The sequence below is a fragment of the Sceloporus occidentalis genome, unplaced genomic scaffold (genome assembly GCF_023333645.1).
Source record: "Sceloporus occidentalis isolate IW3139 unplaced genomic scaffold, rSceOcc1.0.p SCAF_6, whole genome shotgun sequence".
Taxonomy (NCBI): Eukaryota; Metazoa; Chordata; class Lepidosauria; order Squamata; family Phrynosomatidae; genus Sceloporus; species Sceloporus occidentalis.
Window position 1 is genome coordinate 119,311,402 of NW_028316986.1, and position 16,718 is coordinate 119,328,119.

Here is a 16,718-nt window from a genome sequence, read left to right on the forward strand (position 1 = left end):
TAGTTCCAGGGACACCCCTCCACCAATATTAGCCGGTTCATTCCCTGAAGATACTAAAAGTTCAGATAAAAGCTCATTTTCTTGCCCCAACACAAGAAAGTTGTTAGCAGTTGGAATTGAAAATTCTAAGTTTGTATTTGCCAATTTAGATGGAGTACTCGCAGTTTCCTCATTAACAAGTAAGTCATCAATTTTAAGCTGTTTGGAAGCTTTATTCTGCTTGTTTGTATCAGGGCTTGTTCTAGAACGTTTTTTATTGCCCATATCAGTAATTTCACCACACACTCGCTGCCAGGTGGGAGGGGGGATACTCCAGGGGCCTGCCTAGCCCCAAGGACGCTGCCTCTCTCACCCTCGCTGCTGCTGCTGCTGCTGCTGCTGCTGCTGCTGCTGCGCCGCCTCGCCGAGGACGCTGTTCCTGGGCCTCTTTTAAAGGGCCCTGGGCGGTGCCCTCACCTTGGTTGCTGTTGCTGGGCTGCCAGGTGGGAGGGGGGATACTCCAGGGGCCTGCCTAGCCCCAAGGACGCTGCCTCTCTCACCCTCGCTGCTGCTGCTGCTGCTGCTGCTGCTGCTGCTGCTGCGCCGCCTCGCCGAGGACGCTGTTCCTGGGCCTCTTTTAAAGGGCCCTGGGCGGTGCCCTCACCTTGGTTGCTGTTGCTGGGCTGCCAGGTGGGAGGGGGGATACTCCAGGGGCCTGCCTAGCCCCAAGGACGCTGCCTCTCTCACCCTCGCTGCTGCTGCTGCTGCTGCTGCGCCGCCTCGCCGAGGACGCTGTTCCTGGGCCTCTTTTAAAGGGCCCTGGGCGGTGCCCTCACCTTGGTTGCTGTTGCTGGGCTGCCAGGTGGGAGGGGGGATACTCCAGGGGCCTGCCTAGCCCCAAGGACGCTGCCTCTCTCACCCTCGCTGCTGCTGCTGCTGCTGCTGCGCCGCCTCGCCGAGGACGCTGTTCCTGGGCCTCTTTTAAAGGGCCCTGGGCGGTGCCCTCACCTTGGTTGCTGTTGCTGGGCTGCCAGGTGGGAGGGGGGATACTCCAGGGGCCTGCCTAGCCCCAAGGACGCTGCCTCTCTCACCCTCGCTGCTGCTGCTGCTGCTGCTGCTGCTGCTGCTGCTGCGCCGCCTCGCCGAATCTTTTGTGTTGGATATCCATATGCTGAATTCTCTGGGTGATACAGCTTCCTGCCAAGGAATGTCTTCCATTAGCAAAATGGGGAGTAGTTATTACCCATGCTGCCACTTCAAAATCCAATATGATGTTGACTGAGATCCTTAGTCTAATGTGATTCTGGTGTGTATTTTTCTCTTGCATAGTGACTGACCAGTAATTTTGATGACAGGTCAGTTGATCAGAAAAGGATAAAAGAAAAATTTGGGACAATTGCCTGCTGTGGAAGAGGAATGACTACATTTTGAATAGTTTTGAATTGACCTCAGCATTTTTAAAAAAAATATCTTTTTATTGTGTTAAAACAATAATGACACACACATACCTTTACAAAAACACATAAAAACACAAAACAAATTTATAACAATTCTACAAATAATAAAAACTTACACATCTGACTTCCTGAACCCTGACAAAGTCAAAACACAACAATTATTATCCCATCCATTCCCATCACTTCCTGTTTCAGGAAATTAATTTCTTGCCTTTCCTCTTAAACTTTAAACTAAGCCCAGTTAACCTACCAATTCCAGCTAAACTGAAATAACGTATCTACCTTACTTAGATAGCCCCACAAAGGTTCCCAGCATTTTTTTAATCCTTTCCCATTCTTTAACAAACGTGTAATTTATTTAACTCAACTAAATCCACTAATTTATTTAACCACTAATTTATTTAACCAATCTTCCACATCCAGAACTATTGTTGTTTTCCATTTGCCTACATAGATAGTTCTGACACTTGTTGTCATATAAAACATAAGTTTACTGTGTGTTGTCTCTCTAAATCCTCATCTTCACACATGTTCAAAAGATAAAATGTTGAGTCCATATTCATTTTGGACTGTAGTATTTCCATTGCTGTCCTATGAATTCCCTTCCAATCTTTCCTGGCACATGAACAATTCCACCATATGTTGTAGAAGATACTGACCTCTTGATTATATTTCCAACACTTGTTGGATACCCCTTTATACATCCTAGCTAACTTGGCCAGGGTTAGGTGCCATCTAAACTGCATTTAAAATAAGTTCTCCTTTAAATCATAACTAGCTGTGTATTTTAAATGTTTATTTCATGTTTACTGTGTAGCACTGCTCTACCTGTATGCTCTGTTTTATGTCTTGTGACCATCTTTTTTTAACAATTTTAAATATTTAAATTTTCCATGTTGAAGCTGATCAAATCTACTGAACATTTCTTTTAATAATCTGTTTTAACTATATAACTTGAAGTTGTTTTTTACATCTCTTCAGTATGTGTAGCCTCATTCAATCTCATGTTTGTTAAGTGACACTTACAGAAGTAAAGGTAGTCATTGCCTGACAATAATGTTGATTTCCTTTTATCTCGGTGGAACCATTCAGCGTCTTGGAGTGTGCTTTGATGAATATTCTGGAGAATCAGACTATCAAGAGAAAAGTCAGGAAGTTATAAAGATGTTGAATACCAAAGGACTTCTAAAGAAAACAAAGTATGAACAGGTTGTTTCATTTACAACTTTGTACCATATGCTATAATTGCTTCTGCAATAGATATCTGAGTCCTAGAGTTTCTTAAATATCTAATAAGGGTTTTGAGTGTAGAATCAAAGTAATATCCCTTTCTGTTTATCTGAACTTTGGATCATGCCACCCAAATGTTTCTCTCTCTGGATTGGTCTAGATAACAAAGGTGATACTGGAAATATTTTTTCATGTACATCAGCAAGTCAGACCAGCAGTCAGCTCTCAACACTAGTTTTGTATGTAGTTTTGTATGCTTTGCCATGGTTTTGATCAGCCATCAAAGAATAGAAACATTGTTGACAGTGTCATCTTTGTGCATTTGCTTTCTCATCTAACACTAAATGAGCACTGGGGAGTAGTGCCAAACACAGGGCATATGCCCTCCCCCCCAGACTAAAAATACAGGTCCAAAACATACTGCAGAAATAATCAAGTTTGAGACCGCTTTAACTGCCCTGGCTCAATGCTAGGGAATCCTGGGAATTGTAGTTTTGTGAGACATTTAGCCTTCTCTGTGAGAGAGCTCTGGTGCCATAATAAACTACAATTCCCTAGCACTGAGCCAGAGCAGTTAAAGCAGTCTCAAACTGGATTATTTCTGCAGTGTGTTTTGGACCATAGTTAGAACAAATAACTTTTAATTTACAACCTTTCACAGTACCCCATACCAGCTATCCCATTCTGCCTATTGGTAAGGATGGGCCTGAAGAAAGCCTTGGATCTGGGTCCTCCTCCTAGAAAGACAAATAAACCATGATTCAGATTTTCTTTTTCTGGTTCTTAGTCTGCTCCTCTGCATGAAACAATAATTGTGGTTTAAGATAACTTCTAGTCATTTGCTAATGAACCAACTTCAGAGTGTGGATTCTAGAACTGGCTTGTTTTGACAGAGGCTTTTTTAAATCATGATTCCTGGTTTGTATGTAATAGCAAGCCAGGAATGGAGGAAAGTGAATCTGAATCAGAGTTTTTCCATCCTCCTCGTCATGCTGGAGAAAGGGAAATTAAGTGTAGGTATTGCCATTCAAGAGTATGAGTTAACCAGCCATATATTTTGGGGAAGATGGGAAAGGAAAGGACCTTGTATTGAGGTTCTTTATACAGTGAAGTCTTGGCTCTTAGTCAATAATGCGGGTACATTTGAACATAGGAGTGGTTGTTAAGAGTGGAAAGTACAAATACCATGATTAATCTAATGTTTTTTCACATATAGGGGGTTGATGTGAGACAGCTTTATGATACAATAAAGTGGTTGGAAAGACTAAGTAGTTACTTCCTATTTGTGAAAATCCCACCATGACCTTATTTCTACACAATCTAAAATTCCTGAAGTGTCTGGAACTGAAGGATTTGTTGTATATTTTACTGAGAAACTAGTGTGTGTGTAGACATGGGTACTAAGACAAATGAATATTTAGATCATAGGAGGGAATCATGGAGTCCTCCAGATGTCTTTGGACTGCAGCTCCATTTGTGACTGCCTTGGTGAGTTTGCAGTCCACCATCGTGTGGGCAGCATGGTTCCCACCCCTGATTTAGTAGCTTACAGCATATGGTTTCTTCAATTTTTTTTAAAACTGTTTTTTAAAGGGAAGGAATAGGAATAGTTCATCTTTCTGACAATGGAGACCAGGCTGTTGTAATGCGTAGTGATGGAACTTCTCTCTACCTCACAAGGTAAGTATTAATTAAACTTAAATTAAATTTAAAACAGATTTCTTAACACTGATAAAATACATAATAGTTGAAAAAATTCAGATTAGGAGCCCTGGTGGCCCAGTGATTAAATGCTAGTACTGCAGCCACTAGGGTCTCAGGGGCGACTCAGGCTGGCATCCTTCCAAGGTCACTAAAATGAGTACCCTGCTTGTTGGGGGCAATTAGCTTACACATTGTAAACCGCTTGAGAGTGCTTAAGTGCACTGATAAGCAGTATACAAATGTACTTCCTATTGCTATTACTACCATGAAAGTTGTACTTTAAATCAAAAACCAGGATGGAACAAATCAGCACACAAATCAAGGAGACAAAACTTTAACCCATACTAAAAGCAAGAAAAACAAAAAGGTCTTAGTAGTTTGGACAAAGCTTTAAAGGAGAGGGAGACAACCATATCTCTTCAAAGAGAAGGTTTTGTAATTTGGTTACAATAATTGAAAAGGCTTTGTACTACAACATGCATCGGCAACCTACGGCCCGCGGGCCGGATCCGGCCCGGGGAGGAGCCAGATCCGGCCCCCGCCCAGTCCTGCCGCAGGCGCCGCCGCCGCCAAGGCCTTTGGGCCAGTCGGCAGCCTCCTCCTCCTCTTCCGGCGCCTCTGTGCTCTCCTTCTCCGGGGCCGGAGGCACCTCTTGCAAGCCCTTGTTTGCGAGCACGCGCTTACGGGGCTTGCAAAGAGCAGCTCCTTCTCTTCAGGGAGCCTGGCAGGGGCTGGCCAAAGCAAAATGGCGGGGGGGGGCTGTTTCTAGCCCCACTCTGCCATTGGCCAGCCTCAATGAGGAAGAGAAACTGAAGAGCAGGAGGAGGAGGAGGAGGAGGAGGACCTCTGGCCCAGAGGGAAGGGAAAGGAAGGGCCGTTGTTTCCTAAACCCCTTTGGCTCCAAAAATGAGCAACAACAGGAGGAGGAGGAGGAGGAGGAAGGTACCATTTCCAATATGCATTTCCCCCTGGATTTAATTATATTCCCATGTCTCTTTCCCCCTGGATTTAATAATATTCCCGTGTCTCTTTCCCCCTGGATTTAATTATATTCCCATGTATATTTTCCCTATCTATATAAAGGCACAGACACGCAAGTGGTTTGGGCTGCGAGCAAAGCGGTCATCCGAGGCTTTTTCATAAAAAAACACCACGAAATGTTGACTAATAAAAAGAAGAGGCTAACCCAGATTACGGACCAGATAAACATAAAAGAGGAAGAATTAAGACAGGATCCTAATTCTGATTCAATACTTAGAGAAATTAAGATTTTACAATCACAATATAATATGCACAATGCGGACGACTTAGCCAAAATGTTGAAAAGAATGAAAGTTAAACACTTTCAACAAGCAAATAAACCGGGTAGATGGCTGGCCCATAAATTGTGTAAAGCTAAAGAAGAGAAAACTATCACCAAGATAAAGGACGGCCTTAAGACATATACAGACACGAAAGGAATTAAATCAGCTACTACAAAATATTTTACCAAGATGTTTTTGACAAAACACACCGGAAAGGTCTTTAGAGAAAACTATTTTCAAGAGGCTCAACTACCGGAATTAGATAAGGATCAAATTGAATTCTTAAACAAGCAGATAACAATGGAAGAACTACTAGAGGCAATTCAAAGTGCGAAAATAGACAAAGCCCCAGGACCGGACGGCTTTACAATCAGATATTATAAGACATTTCAAAATGAAATTAGTAAGCCTTTGTTAGAAGTAATGAACGCAATTGACGGAAAACAGCTGCCGCCGACCTGGGAAGAAGCTAATGTAATACTGCTACCTAAGGAAGGACATGACCATCAACTTCTCCAGAACTATCGGCTGATATCCCTGCTTAATGCAGACTACAAACTCTTCGCAAGTATAATGGCTAACAGACTTAAAAAGGTGCTGCAGTACATCATTCAGAAAGATCAATGTGGCTTCCTCCCAAAGAGGCATTTAAATGAAAACCTGCGAATTATTTTGGATGTGATCGAGCATTTTGACTGTAACAACGAGAGAAAACTTGCACTGATCTTTCTCGATCTAGAGAAGGCATTTGACAGCCTTGAATGGTCCACGATAATTAGAACATTAGAACTCATCAAAGCCAGAAATAGATTTACCAATTGGGTAAAAGCTATATACACTAAACAATCAGCTAGGGTAATTATAAATCATCAAAGAACAAATCCCATTCCTTTGCATCGTGGTACCAGACAGGGCTGTCCACTGTCACCCTTGCTTTTTATTTTAGTCCTAGAGTTATTATTAATTAATGTGAGAGAGGATAAAGATATAAAGGGGGTTAAATTTAAAGGAGAAACTCTGAAGATAAGAGCTTATGCGGATGATATTGTTGTTATGCTACAAGATCCAAGTGCTAGTATTCAAAAGTTGTTAGGACAACTAAAAGATTTTGAAAAGTTTTCTGGTTTAAAAGTCAACAGAGAGAAATCCGCCATGATGACAAAAAATATGAATAAGGAAGAACAAGAGAATCTCTCACAGATCTCAGGTTTCATTATAAAAGACAAGGTTAAATATCTGGGTATTTCTCTGACGAATAAGAACTCGAATCTGTTTAAGAATAACTACCAAACAAAATGGACAGAAATTAGAGGAGATTTAAAAAAGTGGCAAGATTTAAAACTTACCTTATTAGGCAGAATTGTTGCAGTTAAAATGAATGTTATACCGAAATTATTATTTTTGTTTCAAGGAATACCAATAATTAGATATGACAAAATTTTTAAAGAATGGCAAAAACAATTGGCTGATTTTGTCTGGGCCGGGAAAAAACCGAGAATCAAACTTAAGATTCTTCATGATGCTAAGGAAAGAGGAGGTTTCGCCTTCCCTAAACTGAGCTTATATTATGAAGCAAGTGTAATAATGTGGTTAAAAAGCTGGTTGACTTTACAAGATGCAAAATTACTAAAATTAGAATGTACGGATATGAGGTTCGGTTGGCACGGTTATTTATTTTATAACAAATTAAGTGCAAACAGAAACTTTAATAACCATTACATCCGAGCTTCAATCATGTACGTATGGAAGAAGTACAGGAATAGAATCTCTCCCAAATGTCCAATGTGGCTCTCACCACATGAGGCCCTATACAATGTAGATCCTAAAAGAGAAGCATGTTGGATAAAGTATAGAGATCTTATTGATGAAAAGGGCGAAATCAAATCCTATGAGAGGATGAAGGAAGAAAACTGGAATATAGGATGGTTTTTATATAGACAACTATATCAGAGATATTATTTAGATAAAAGAGAATGGGGCTTTGCAAGCTCCAATACGGATATGGAGAATATTATTTGGAAATCAGAACAGAAAACATTATCAAAAATTTATAACAAGCTGTTAGAATGGTACACGAAGATGAAGTAATCAAAGAAGCCATGGTTAAATGGGCGCAGAATTGTGGTAGAGTGATAGAGTTGGACCAGTGGGAGAGAGCATGGAACAAAAGATTAAAATACACAATGTCACAACATGTAAAAGAGAATTATTATAAAATTTTGTATAGGTGGCACCTGACGCCAGACAAGTTAGACAAAATTTATAAAACAGGCAACAGGATCTGTTGGAAGTGTCACAGAGAGATAGGTACTTATTTTCATTTATGGTGGTCCTGCGACAGAGCAAAATTATTTTGGAAACAATTGCAAGACGAAGTGTATAAAATTTTAGGGATTAAGTTAAAGTTGAGACCTGAAATTTGGCTACTCTGTATATTAGATGACGAGACAGAAATAAAATTCGGTAAAATTATTTTTTACATGTTGACAGCGGCTAGACTAACCTTTGCTAGATTTTGGAAATGTGATAAAGAAATAGACGTGAATGAATGGCGAATAAAAATATATGAAATGATGGAAATAGATTTACTATCAGACAAATTGAAGAATGAAGACAACTCTAAATGGAGGTTATGTTGGGAAAAAACCATGAATTATATGCAGAAATTGTGGGGTGAAGTTGCAAACGTGTTGTCAAACTGGGACATACCTATCTGAATGCTCAAATGTTACTTATTGTAGAGTATTTACGGATTTACTATTAGGTTATTTTAAGTTAGGTAAAGAATTTATATTTCAGCCACAATAGGATGGTATGTAAATAAAACAAGCTTGTAAGATGTAAGGATAAGCTTAATTTGGATTTAGATTGTAACTACAAATAAGATCGATTAGAACATTATGGAGAAATCCTATTGTATAATGACTACTGCTCTATTTAGTTGATATGTCAGAGGGAGATACACAAGAGTACTGTAGACAGAAGAAGAACTCCCTCAAATATAGAATACCTGAATGTAATTTAAGCAATTTATAGCATGGGAGGAAACTATTTAGAGTTTTATTTTTTTAGGTTATTAGAGTCACAGGAAATTACTAAGAAGAGGGAAAAGGTAATAGAAGAAGACGGAATTCCAGTCATCAACGGGAAAGGAAGTGTGGTCAAGAAGTCATCATGAACTCAATCATACAAGCCAGAGAAAAGAAGGGATTACGGGAGGGGGGGGGGGAATAATGTAATTGGACGAGTAAACCATGTATGATGTTTGATGTTTTATGTTTGTGAAGACAATGTACAACATATAATAAAAAGGATATAAGAGAAAAGAAAAAAAAATAATATTCCCATGTCTCTTTCCCCCTGGATTTAATAATATTCCCATGTCTCTTTCCCCCTGGATTTAATAATATTCCCATGTCTCTTTCCCCCTGGATTTAATAATATTCCCATGTATATTTTCCCCCTGGATTTAATAATATTCCCATGTCTCTTTCCCCCTGGATTTAATAATATTCCCATGTCTCTTTCCCCCTGGATTTAATAATAATCCCATGTATATTTTCCCCCTGGATTTAATAATATTCCCATGTCTGTCTCCCCCTGGATTTAATTATATTCCCATGTACATTTTACCCTTATTTATATATTTCCCCCTTATTTATTGATATCAGTCAGCTTTTGAGATATGGGCCCACTCTTTCTGAAGCCGAGAGAGTGTGACTTTCCAAATTGTCTTTCTGTGTGTTTTTTGTCCTTATAATGCTGCCTTGTTGTGACAATGATGGTGGTGGTGATGATGGTGATATTGATATCAGCCAGCTTCTGAGGCACGGCCAATGCAAGTTGCTCTGATTTTTACAAACTCATGCGCAGTGAAGAAAAACCAAAGTCCCTTGACCAAGTACACACTTCTGAGTAGTATAGTTGGTGCAAGACACATGAAACCTAGGGCAAATCACTTCTTGCTAAACCAGCTTTACATGTCAAATATGCATAGCCATGTGAACTCATGTTCAGTGTGAAACCCAAAGAGTTTGGTTATGCAGTAAGCCTCTGAAATATGCAAGAGGCCATGTTAAGTAAAGCCATGTTCAATGCCCAAATGTGCTGTTTGGAATGGGGGAGAGGGGTTGGCCAAAAGTAAAGTACATATTTCTGTCATCTGTCTAGGAATAATGCCCAAATGTCCTGTATTTTGATCATGGCTAAGAAACATGCATTTATATTAACATTTTTTAAAAAGCATCAATTTTTTTTGCATGTCCTCCATTTAAAAAAAATGTGTCCTACATTTGAAAATGTTGTCCTATATTATTTATTTATTTATTTATTTATTTATTGGCTTCGGCCCCCTGTTGTCTGAGGAACAACAAGCCGGCCCCCGGGTCAAAAAGGTTGCCTACCCCTGTACTACAATATTGTTAGCCTCACTTAATGTAACATGGCAGATAATCACAGTCATGAAATGATTTGCAATGGCTGTTCACAGTTGCAAAAGTATATTTTGTTTTTAATTTTTTAATTTGGCTTTTCTTGTGTGTCTTTTGCAGAGATCTTGCTGCTGCTATAGACAGAATGGATAGATATAATCCTGACACTGTGATATATGTGGTAAGTAATTCTGGATCTCCTGTGGACTGTTTTACCTAGAGGTGAGATAAGGAACATGTGGCCAGATGTTGGGCTGCACCTGCCATCATCCTTCATTGTTGGTTATGCTAGGTAGAGCTGATGTGTTGGCAGTCCAATATCTGGAAATATTCCCCACCCCCTGTTTATAAGGTAAAAATACTGGCCTCAGAATTGCTCTATAAAGCTCTTTTTTGAAGTGGAGCTGGACAGAATGTGTGTCTGCTTTCAAAATAACAGCCATGTTTCTTCTCATCCTTTTCTCTTCCCCAGAAATGTCTAGCAAAACAATACACATGCAGTGTGACATGATGATGTCCCTTTGTGTTGTGTCTTTTTAGATTGTAAGCCTGAGGGCAGGGAACTGTCCAATTAAAAAGATTGTATGTACAGCGCTGTGTAAATTTACAGTGCTTTATAAATAAAGGTTAATAATAATAATAATGTTATTGTAATCTGTATTTCCCAACTCCATCTTCATTTTATTGGCTGTTGCTTGTAGGCTTGAGGAAACATTTAGGACAGTTACATCACACAGTTTGTTTTACTAAACATTCAAGAGAGAAAAGATGATAAAACCTAAGGCAATTGATTTTGGTGACCATTCTATTCTTAAAATATCTAGCTCTAGTGTAATATCTGTTTTCTTTTTGTTGTGGCCCATTGTATGAATATATAAAAAGCTGGCTAGGTTTCAGAGTTCTAAAGGATAACTTTTTCTGAGGTTTTTCCAGAGTTTGAACATTTATCAAGTTTAGATTTTTCTTTCAAGGTTGATCATTCATATGGGAGAGTACTTTACCAATGGTTACTTAGAACAGAGCTCGCTGTCTTTCCTCTCCTCCTCTCTCTGATATATGAGATCAATCCTGTTTTGTGTCATTAGTTGCTGGGGCTAGGAGAATTTACATTTGGGGCTAGAATTCCCAAATTCCCCCAATTAACAGGAAGATTGGGGGATTCTTGGAATTGTACTCCAAAAAAAGGTAATTTTTCCAAACTCTGTTACTTCCACCTTGCATATGAACAATATTCACTTGACTTGTATGTTTAGTATCTGCAATATGCTTAATGACTTTTTCTCTTTTCTAAGACAGAGAAAAACCAGATCTCTCATTTTCGGCAAGTATTCCAGATACTGAGGTTATTGGGTTATGAATGGACAGAAAGGTAATCACGGCCTTGACAAAATGTACATATTTATGTATGTAGCTAGGTATTAAACCTGTTATAAGTATACTCTTAATGTGGAAGGAGGAAACATCCTATGACATCCTGTTTATTATAAAGGCTATAGATGGCTGCTCTTGGGATGTTGGATTTTTTATTATTATTATTCAGTGGCCTTCCAGAAATTGATGAATTGCTATTTTCAACATACCTCAATATCACCAGGGCTCGCTGGGGTTAACAAGAGCTGAAGAACAGTAACACATGGAGGGGGACGTTGTTCCCTAGCTGTGATACAGAGGCAACTTCTGATACATGGTAGCTGACTGATATCTAAGCCTCAGGTCACCTTACAAATGATGGAAATGGCAGATTCTGATTTAAAGAATATAGAGCCATTCTCTCTGAACCAGAATGGCATTTGCTCATTTTTTGAAACTAAATCTGAGCTCAGAGAGACATTTGTTTGCAATTATTGTAGTTTAGGTACAATGATATAATATTGATATGCAAGAATGGCATCCCCGTTTGTTACAGGTGCCAGCATTTGCCCTTTGGGAGAGTTCAGGGGATGAAGACTCGAAAAGGAGAGGTGGTTTTCCTGGAAGATGTTTTGGATGAAGCTTGCTCCATGATGTTAGAAAAAAGTGCTTCTGCCAAAAGTTAGCTGCTCAATCATTCTTTAAGTTAATGCTTATACTTATGGTGATTCCTGGCCATAGCACTTTTCTCCCAGAACCATGAAAGAGCGGCTCTTCCCTTTTGAGTATGGCCACTTGGAACTTAAATCTGTTTCTCCCTTCCTGTGGATCATGGTTAAAGCTACGCTATCAGGATCTGCCCATTCCCTATGGTTCAGTAAACCAATCTTCAGTATTTAAATAGCAAAATTTTATTTCAGTATCCAAAGATGTTAACAGTTTGACTTCTGTAGAGAGAACTACCATAATCCCCAGTTACAAGCATATAGTAGTAATGTACAGCCCCCCAATATGTTTGTGGACTTTTCTCCTTAGTTCATAAACCAAAACATTTTCACATTCACTCTATCTCATCTCCCACTCCTCACAACACATCTCTCTTTCAGCTTCCCAAGAGGCAACCTTGGCGAAAGTCAGTACCAACACCCTCTCCGACACATCTGTTCATTATACAGCCAGGGAATGTTTTTCCCTTGTACAAATACCACAGATCCCATCATACTTCAACCTCAAGCCCCTTGTACCTGTTTCATCAGGTTATTAGTATTGCCTAAACATAAATATAATCATATCCAGTAATTCTATTAAAAATATAAATATAAACAGTAACATAACTGAAAAAATACAAATATTAAACCACTTTTATGGCAGGATCTGCCAGAATCCTGTCACACACTTACATTTGCTCTTTTTGCTTGACAAAAAATATGTACTCACCCAAAACCATCCATTTCCACTAAAAAATCCAAATTTAAGCCATCTTTCAAGTACTGTAATTCCTTTCTTTTCCTATCAGGCAATGACAACCCATTCATCAATGGAATTATTTCCCTGCCTAACTTGCTCTTGAATTCCAATTTGCTCTGATTGCTCTTTTTGATTGGTTCTTTTGGAAACAGATGTTTTATTGCTGTTTGGCTATTTCTCATCTTATTCTTTTTATCTCTGTTGTGTCTGTTTTTATTGCTGTCCATCTCATCAGATTTTGATTGGATGTTTCAGTTTACATTTCACCCACTGCACCTGGCTTCTTTTAAAAGGGTGTGTTTATGTGCATGCACTTACACACATACATATAAATAAACCCTATCCTAGAAAAAAACATTTCTTTTTAACAGAGGGAAATCCCACATATGCCTGGTTCATTGAAGTCTGTGGAATTTACTCACAGGAGCCTAGAACTGAAGCATTGATGGTAGCAGCCTGTGACCCATCTGTGGTGTGATTGGGCAACAGTTGAGGTTGAAGGCCACATTGGGCTCCCATGAGACCTCTGTTGTACCACCATTCTGAAACTTTTTAAATTATCTTTTTTAAAAAATCTAAATATTTTCCCCATGCTTCCTCTGTATGTATGGTGGGGGACTTTTCCACTACATTTTAGGCACCCAAGAAGCCTTTTTAACCAGTAAGAAAACTGGAAGTTCACTTTTTGCAAGGGCCTGAAAATCACCTTGGGAGCTACATAGGGCCTGCAAGCCCTATGAACTACAATGTTCCTACAAGCCAATCGCTGACATTTAAAGAGCTTCTTAACAGCATTAAAGTCAATGGCCATTATTCTATATCAGCTACTTAGTGAAATATTTATTATTATTATTATTATTATTATTATTATTATTATTACATTTATTTATATTCCACCCTTCTCCCAGGACTAGGACACAGGGCGGCTTACAACATTAAAAAAACCACCATATCCCGTTACCTAGATACACTCATCTGTAACTGTTCCATATTCACAATCATTAGTTAGTCACGATAATGACACTATTGCCATGATTGTAACTCCCCCACAACCTATTTTACTAGGCATTAGCTGCATGGGGAGAAGGAAGTTCTACTGGCGACTGGAGCACGAGCAAATGACATTTCCATCAGGTTTGGGGAAAGCCAGGCCAGGGAAAGTTACTTACAGTACTTAAGTATACTTAACTAAGCAGCTGCTGATGTAGAATACTTGGGGACTTGATAGGGAAAGTATGGATTTAATGTATCCTTGTAGTTAAAAAATGAGAAGTAGTACTTCCACACCAGTAGCATAGATCTAGATTCACCACTTTAGAAACAAGAGCTTAGAACCTGTCCGAGCTAATAGCATCTGTTCTCTTTATCAGCTGCTTGCTTTCCTTTTACGGAGAGATAACATGGTTGTTTTTCTTCTCTTAATCTGCTCAGCAACCAAAGAACTCGACAATCCTCTTGAGACTGCTGAAAGGATTGGGCTTGCAGCACTTATCATTCAGGTCTGTTCATGCTGTCATTTTGTTGTTTTCCCTTTTGCGATAAAATCTAGTGATGCTGTGAAAGGGTCTGCATAATGCTTCTATAATCTATGATTTCAGGACTTCAAGGGCCTCTTATCATCTGATTACAAGTTTAACTGGGATCGTGTTCTCCAAAGCCGAGGCGACACTGGTGTTTTCCTGCAATACACTCATGCCAGGCTGTACAGGTAAGTGGTGTAATGAAGAGCAGTTTTTCCCCCCTGAATTTGGCTTAGAGTAGTTTGAAATGAAAATGATTGTGGAGAATGTGTTTGCATACAGCCATTTCAAATGGAGCCTTTTTTTGTTGATCAGGTGTACTTAAATTATGAGAGACCATAAAAAACAAGCAAATGGTCCCATTTTGGTTAAAATTCAACCCATTTTTAGGGAAATTAATTTCTGTGCATTTAATGGGACCTCTACTTTCACTTGCACTTTTCCACATGCTGTCCCCAAATTTGTTGCAAAGAGCCCACACCTCTGGAGGACATTTGGGGATGTACAAAGAGCTTCAGTGAGAGGAGTGAGAATCTGTTCCACCAGGGTGTAGAATGGCATAGGTAATAGAATAATAAAATAGAGTGATGCACATTCCTATTCTAATCAGAATGTTCTGTCCTGTAACTATGCCAGTGATGGCGGTTGTGACAGGAGGAAAAGGGCTAGCAGTTAGTTATTATTTTCTTGGTAAACACAGGTTGTGAAGTTGTGCTGTAGAGCTGGACGAAGGTGTCTCACTGTTTGAAGCAAAAGAGAAGCTGACCACCTTCCATTCCATGTACAGGAAGCTTTCTGCAATTTCCATAACTTACTTCCATAACTAGTGATGGTTTGGTATCATTCATCACACCTGAAGACAGCAGGCCAATCTAGGAAACGACTGTATGCTGTATGGGCACTCACACATGCTACGCTTCAACACAGGGGAGTAGATGGGAGGCTTGCCAGGAATAGTCAGCAGGCTGCCATCACTATGCTCCACCATTTGCAATCTGAGGCAGTTACTTCATTCTGTCTAATGGTAGGGCCAGCCTTATTTCCCTGTATGTGCTCAGGATAAGGAAAGGCAGTTATTGATAGGTAATTGGACAACTTTCCTTTTTCAGAACAATTGCTTTCAAGGTTCTAGGCAAGAACGTTCTCTGTTGATACCTGGCAGTGCCTTTCAGCACAGTTCAGATTTCATCATAGGAACTTGCTCACATGAGTGTACATGCAGCAGATTTTATTGCTGTCAGTATTGTTGTTGTTATTATTATTATTATACTTTATTTATATAACACTGTAGATTTATTAATGGTTTGGTCAGTTACAAACATTAACAGTTTGTCTTTCACAAAAAAATATTAAGAGTTTCATGTCTGCTGACATCTGTTTAAAATCTGTTTCCTAAAATTATACTGACTTCCACAAAGATAAAAATGCCATCATCATAAAGTTCTAAACGTTTGCCAGAATTCATCAACCCCTTCCGCCTATCAGCTTCTTGTGCCAAAGAGTAATACCCTCTCTATTCTTTCCTATGCCACAGTGTATGCCATTTTGGAAACTAAGGAGAATTTTTGAAGCAACATGATGTGGCTGAGGGAGAGAGCATTTGTTGTTCCAATTAAAATAAAAAATCTTAGTCTGCTAGGTCAAACTACTACTTTGATTCCTGTTTACTCTTCATGAATCATGGTGTTAGGTTTCAGGGTGCTGTTGGTGCTCTATGCCAATGGAACTATGCCAGCAGTGACCATGATGACAGGACAAAAATGGGTGTGCAGCAGCCATGAAGGAAATAAGGCAACAACGAAATGGTGTTGGCAGATATATCAACCTTTTTTTTGACGCCAGTGAAGCATTCTGAAAAAAGTGCTGCCACTAGAATTAATTCACCAACAGAATTCCAGCCACAGTCTGCTTAACTGCACTATGTGAAATGAGATGAAAAATTTTATTTACTTAAAATGTGGTGTGGCATTAATGATGGGTGCCATGATTTTTTAATGGCTTTTGATACATTTTTCTTCCCCTCTTCTCACAGTTTAGAAGAGATGTGTGGAACAGTTAATCGGGTGTCTCACATTAACATGGCATGTTTACAAGATCCACCTGCTGTTTCCTTAATTCAGCATCTTCTCAGGTATTTGAGGTTTACATCACAGTCCTTTACTTACCTACCTTTCCTGAACAAGTAAATGTGCATAATATTCAGATTTTAGTAATCTTTCTGTCCAGAAAAATTCCATAAAATTTGAAAACAAGGTGCACAGGCAGTATGTTCCTTGT

At 39.3% G+C, this 16,718-nt stretch overlaps 1 protein-coding gene across 5 annotated transcripts in view; it reads left to right on the forward strand.

Annotated features, from left to right (window-relative positions):
• The window catches only part of RARS2 (arginyl-tRNA synthetase 2, mitochondrial), a 51,294-nt gene that overhangs the window by 18,257 nt on the left and 16,319 nt on the right, over positions 1-16,718 (forward strand). For 2 of the 5 annotated variants that reach the window (XR_016281773.1, XM_089530781.1), the window contains exons 10-17: positions 2,529-2,635; positions 4,260-4,346; positions 10,225-10,285; positions 11,397-11,473; positions 12,011-12,135; positions 14,353-14,420; positions 14,520-14,629; positions 16,474-16,572. Coding sequence is in view for 4 of the 5 variants with exons in the window: in XM_089530781.1 (XP_089386907.1) it covers positions 2,529-2,635; positions 4,260-4,346; positions 10,225-10,285; positions 11,397-11,473; positions 12,011-12,135; positions 14,353-14,420; positions 14,520-14,629; positions 16,474-16,572 (734 nt within the window). In the remaining variant the exon portion in view is untranslated. Of the gene's footprint in view, positions 1-2,528; positions 2,646-4,259; positions 4,347-5,453; positions 8,836-10,224; positions 10,286-11,396; positions 11,474-12,010; positions 12,136-14,352; positions 14,421-14,519; positions 14,630-16,473; positions 16,573-16,718 lie in introns of those variants that run through there. The other 3 variants (XM_089530782.1, XM_089530779.1, XM_089530780.1) reach the window with 3 other exon arrangements.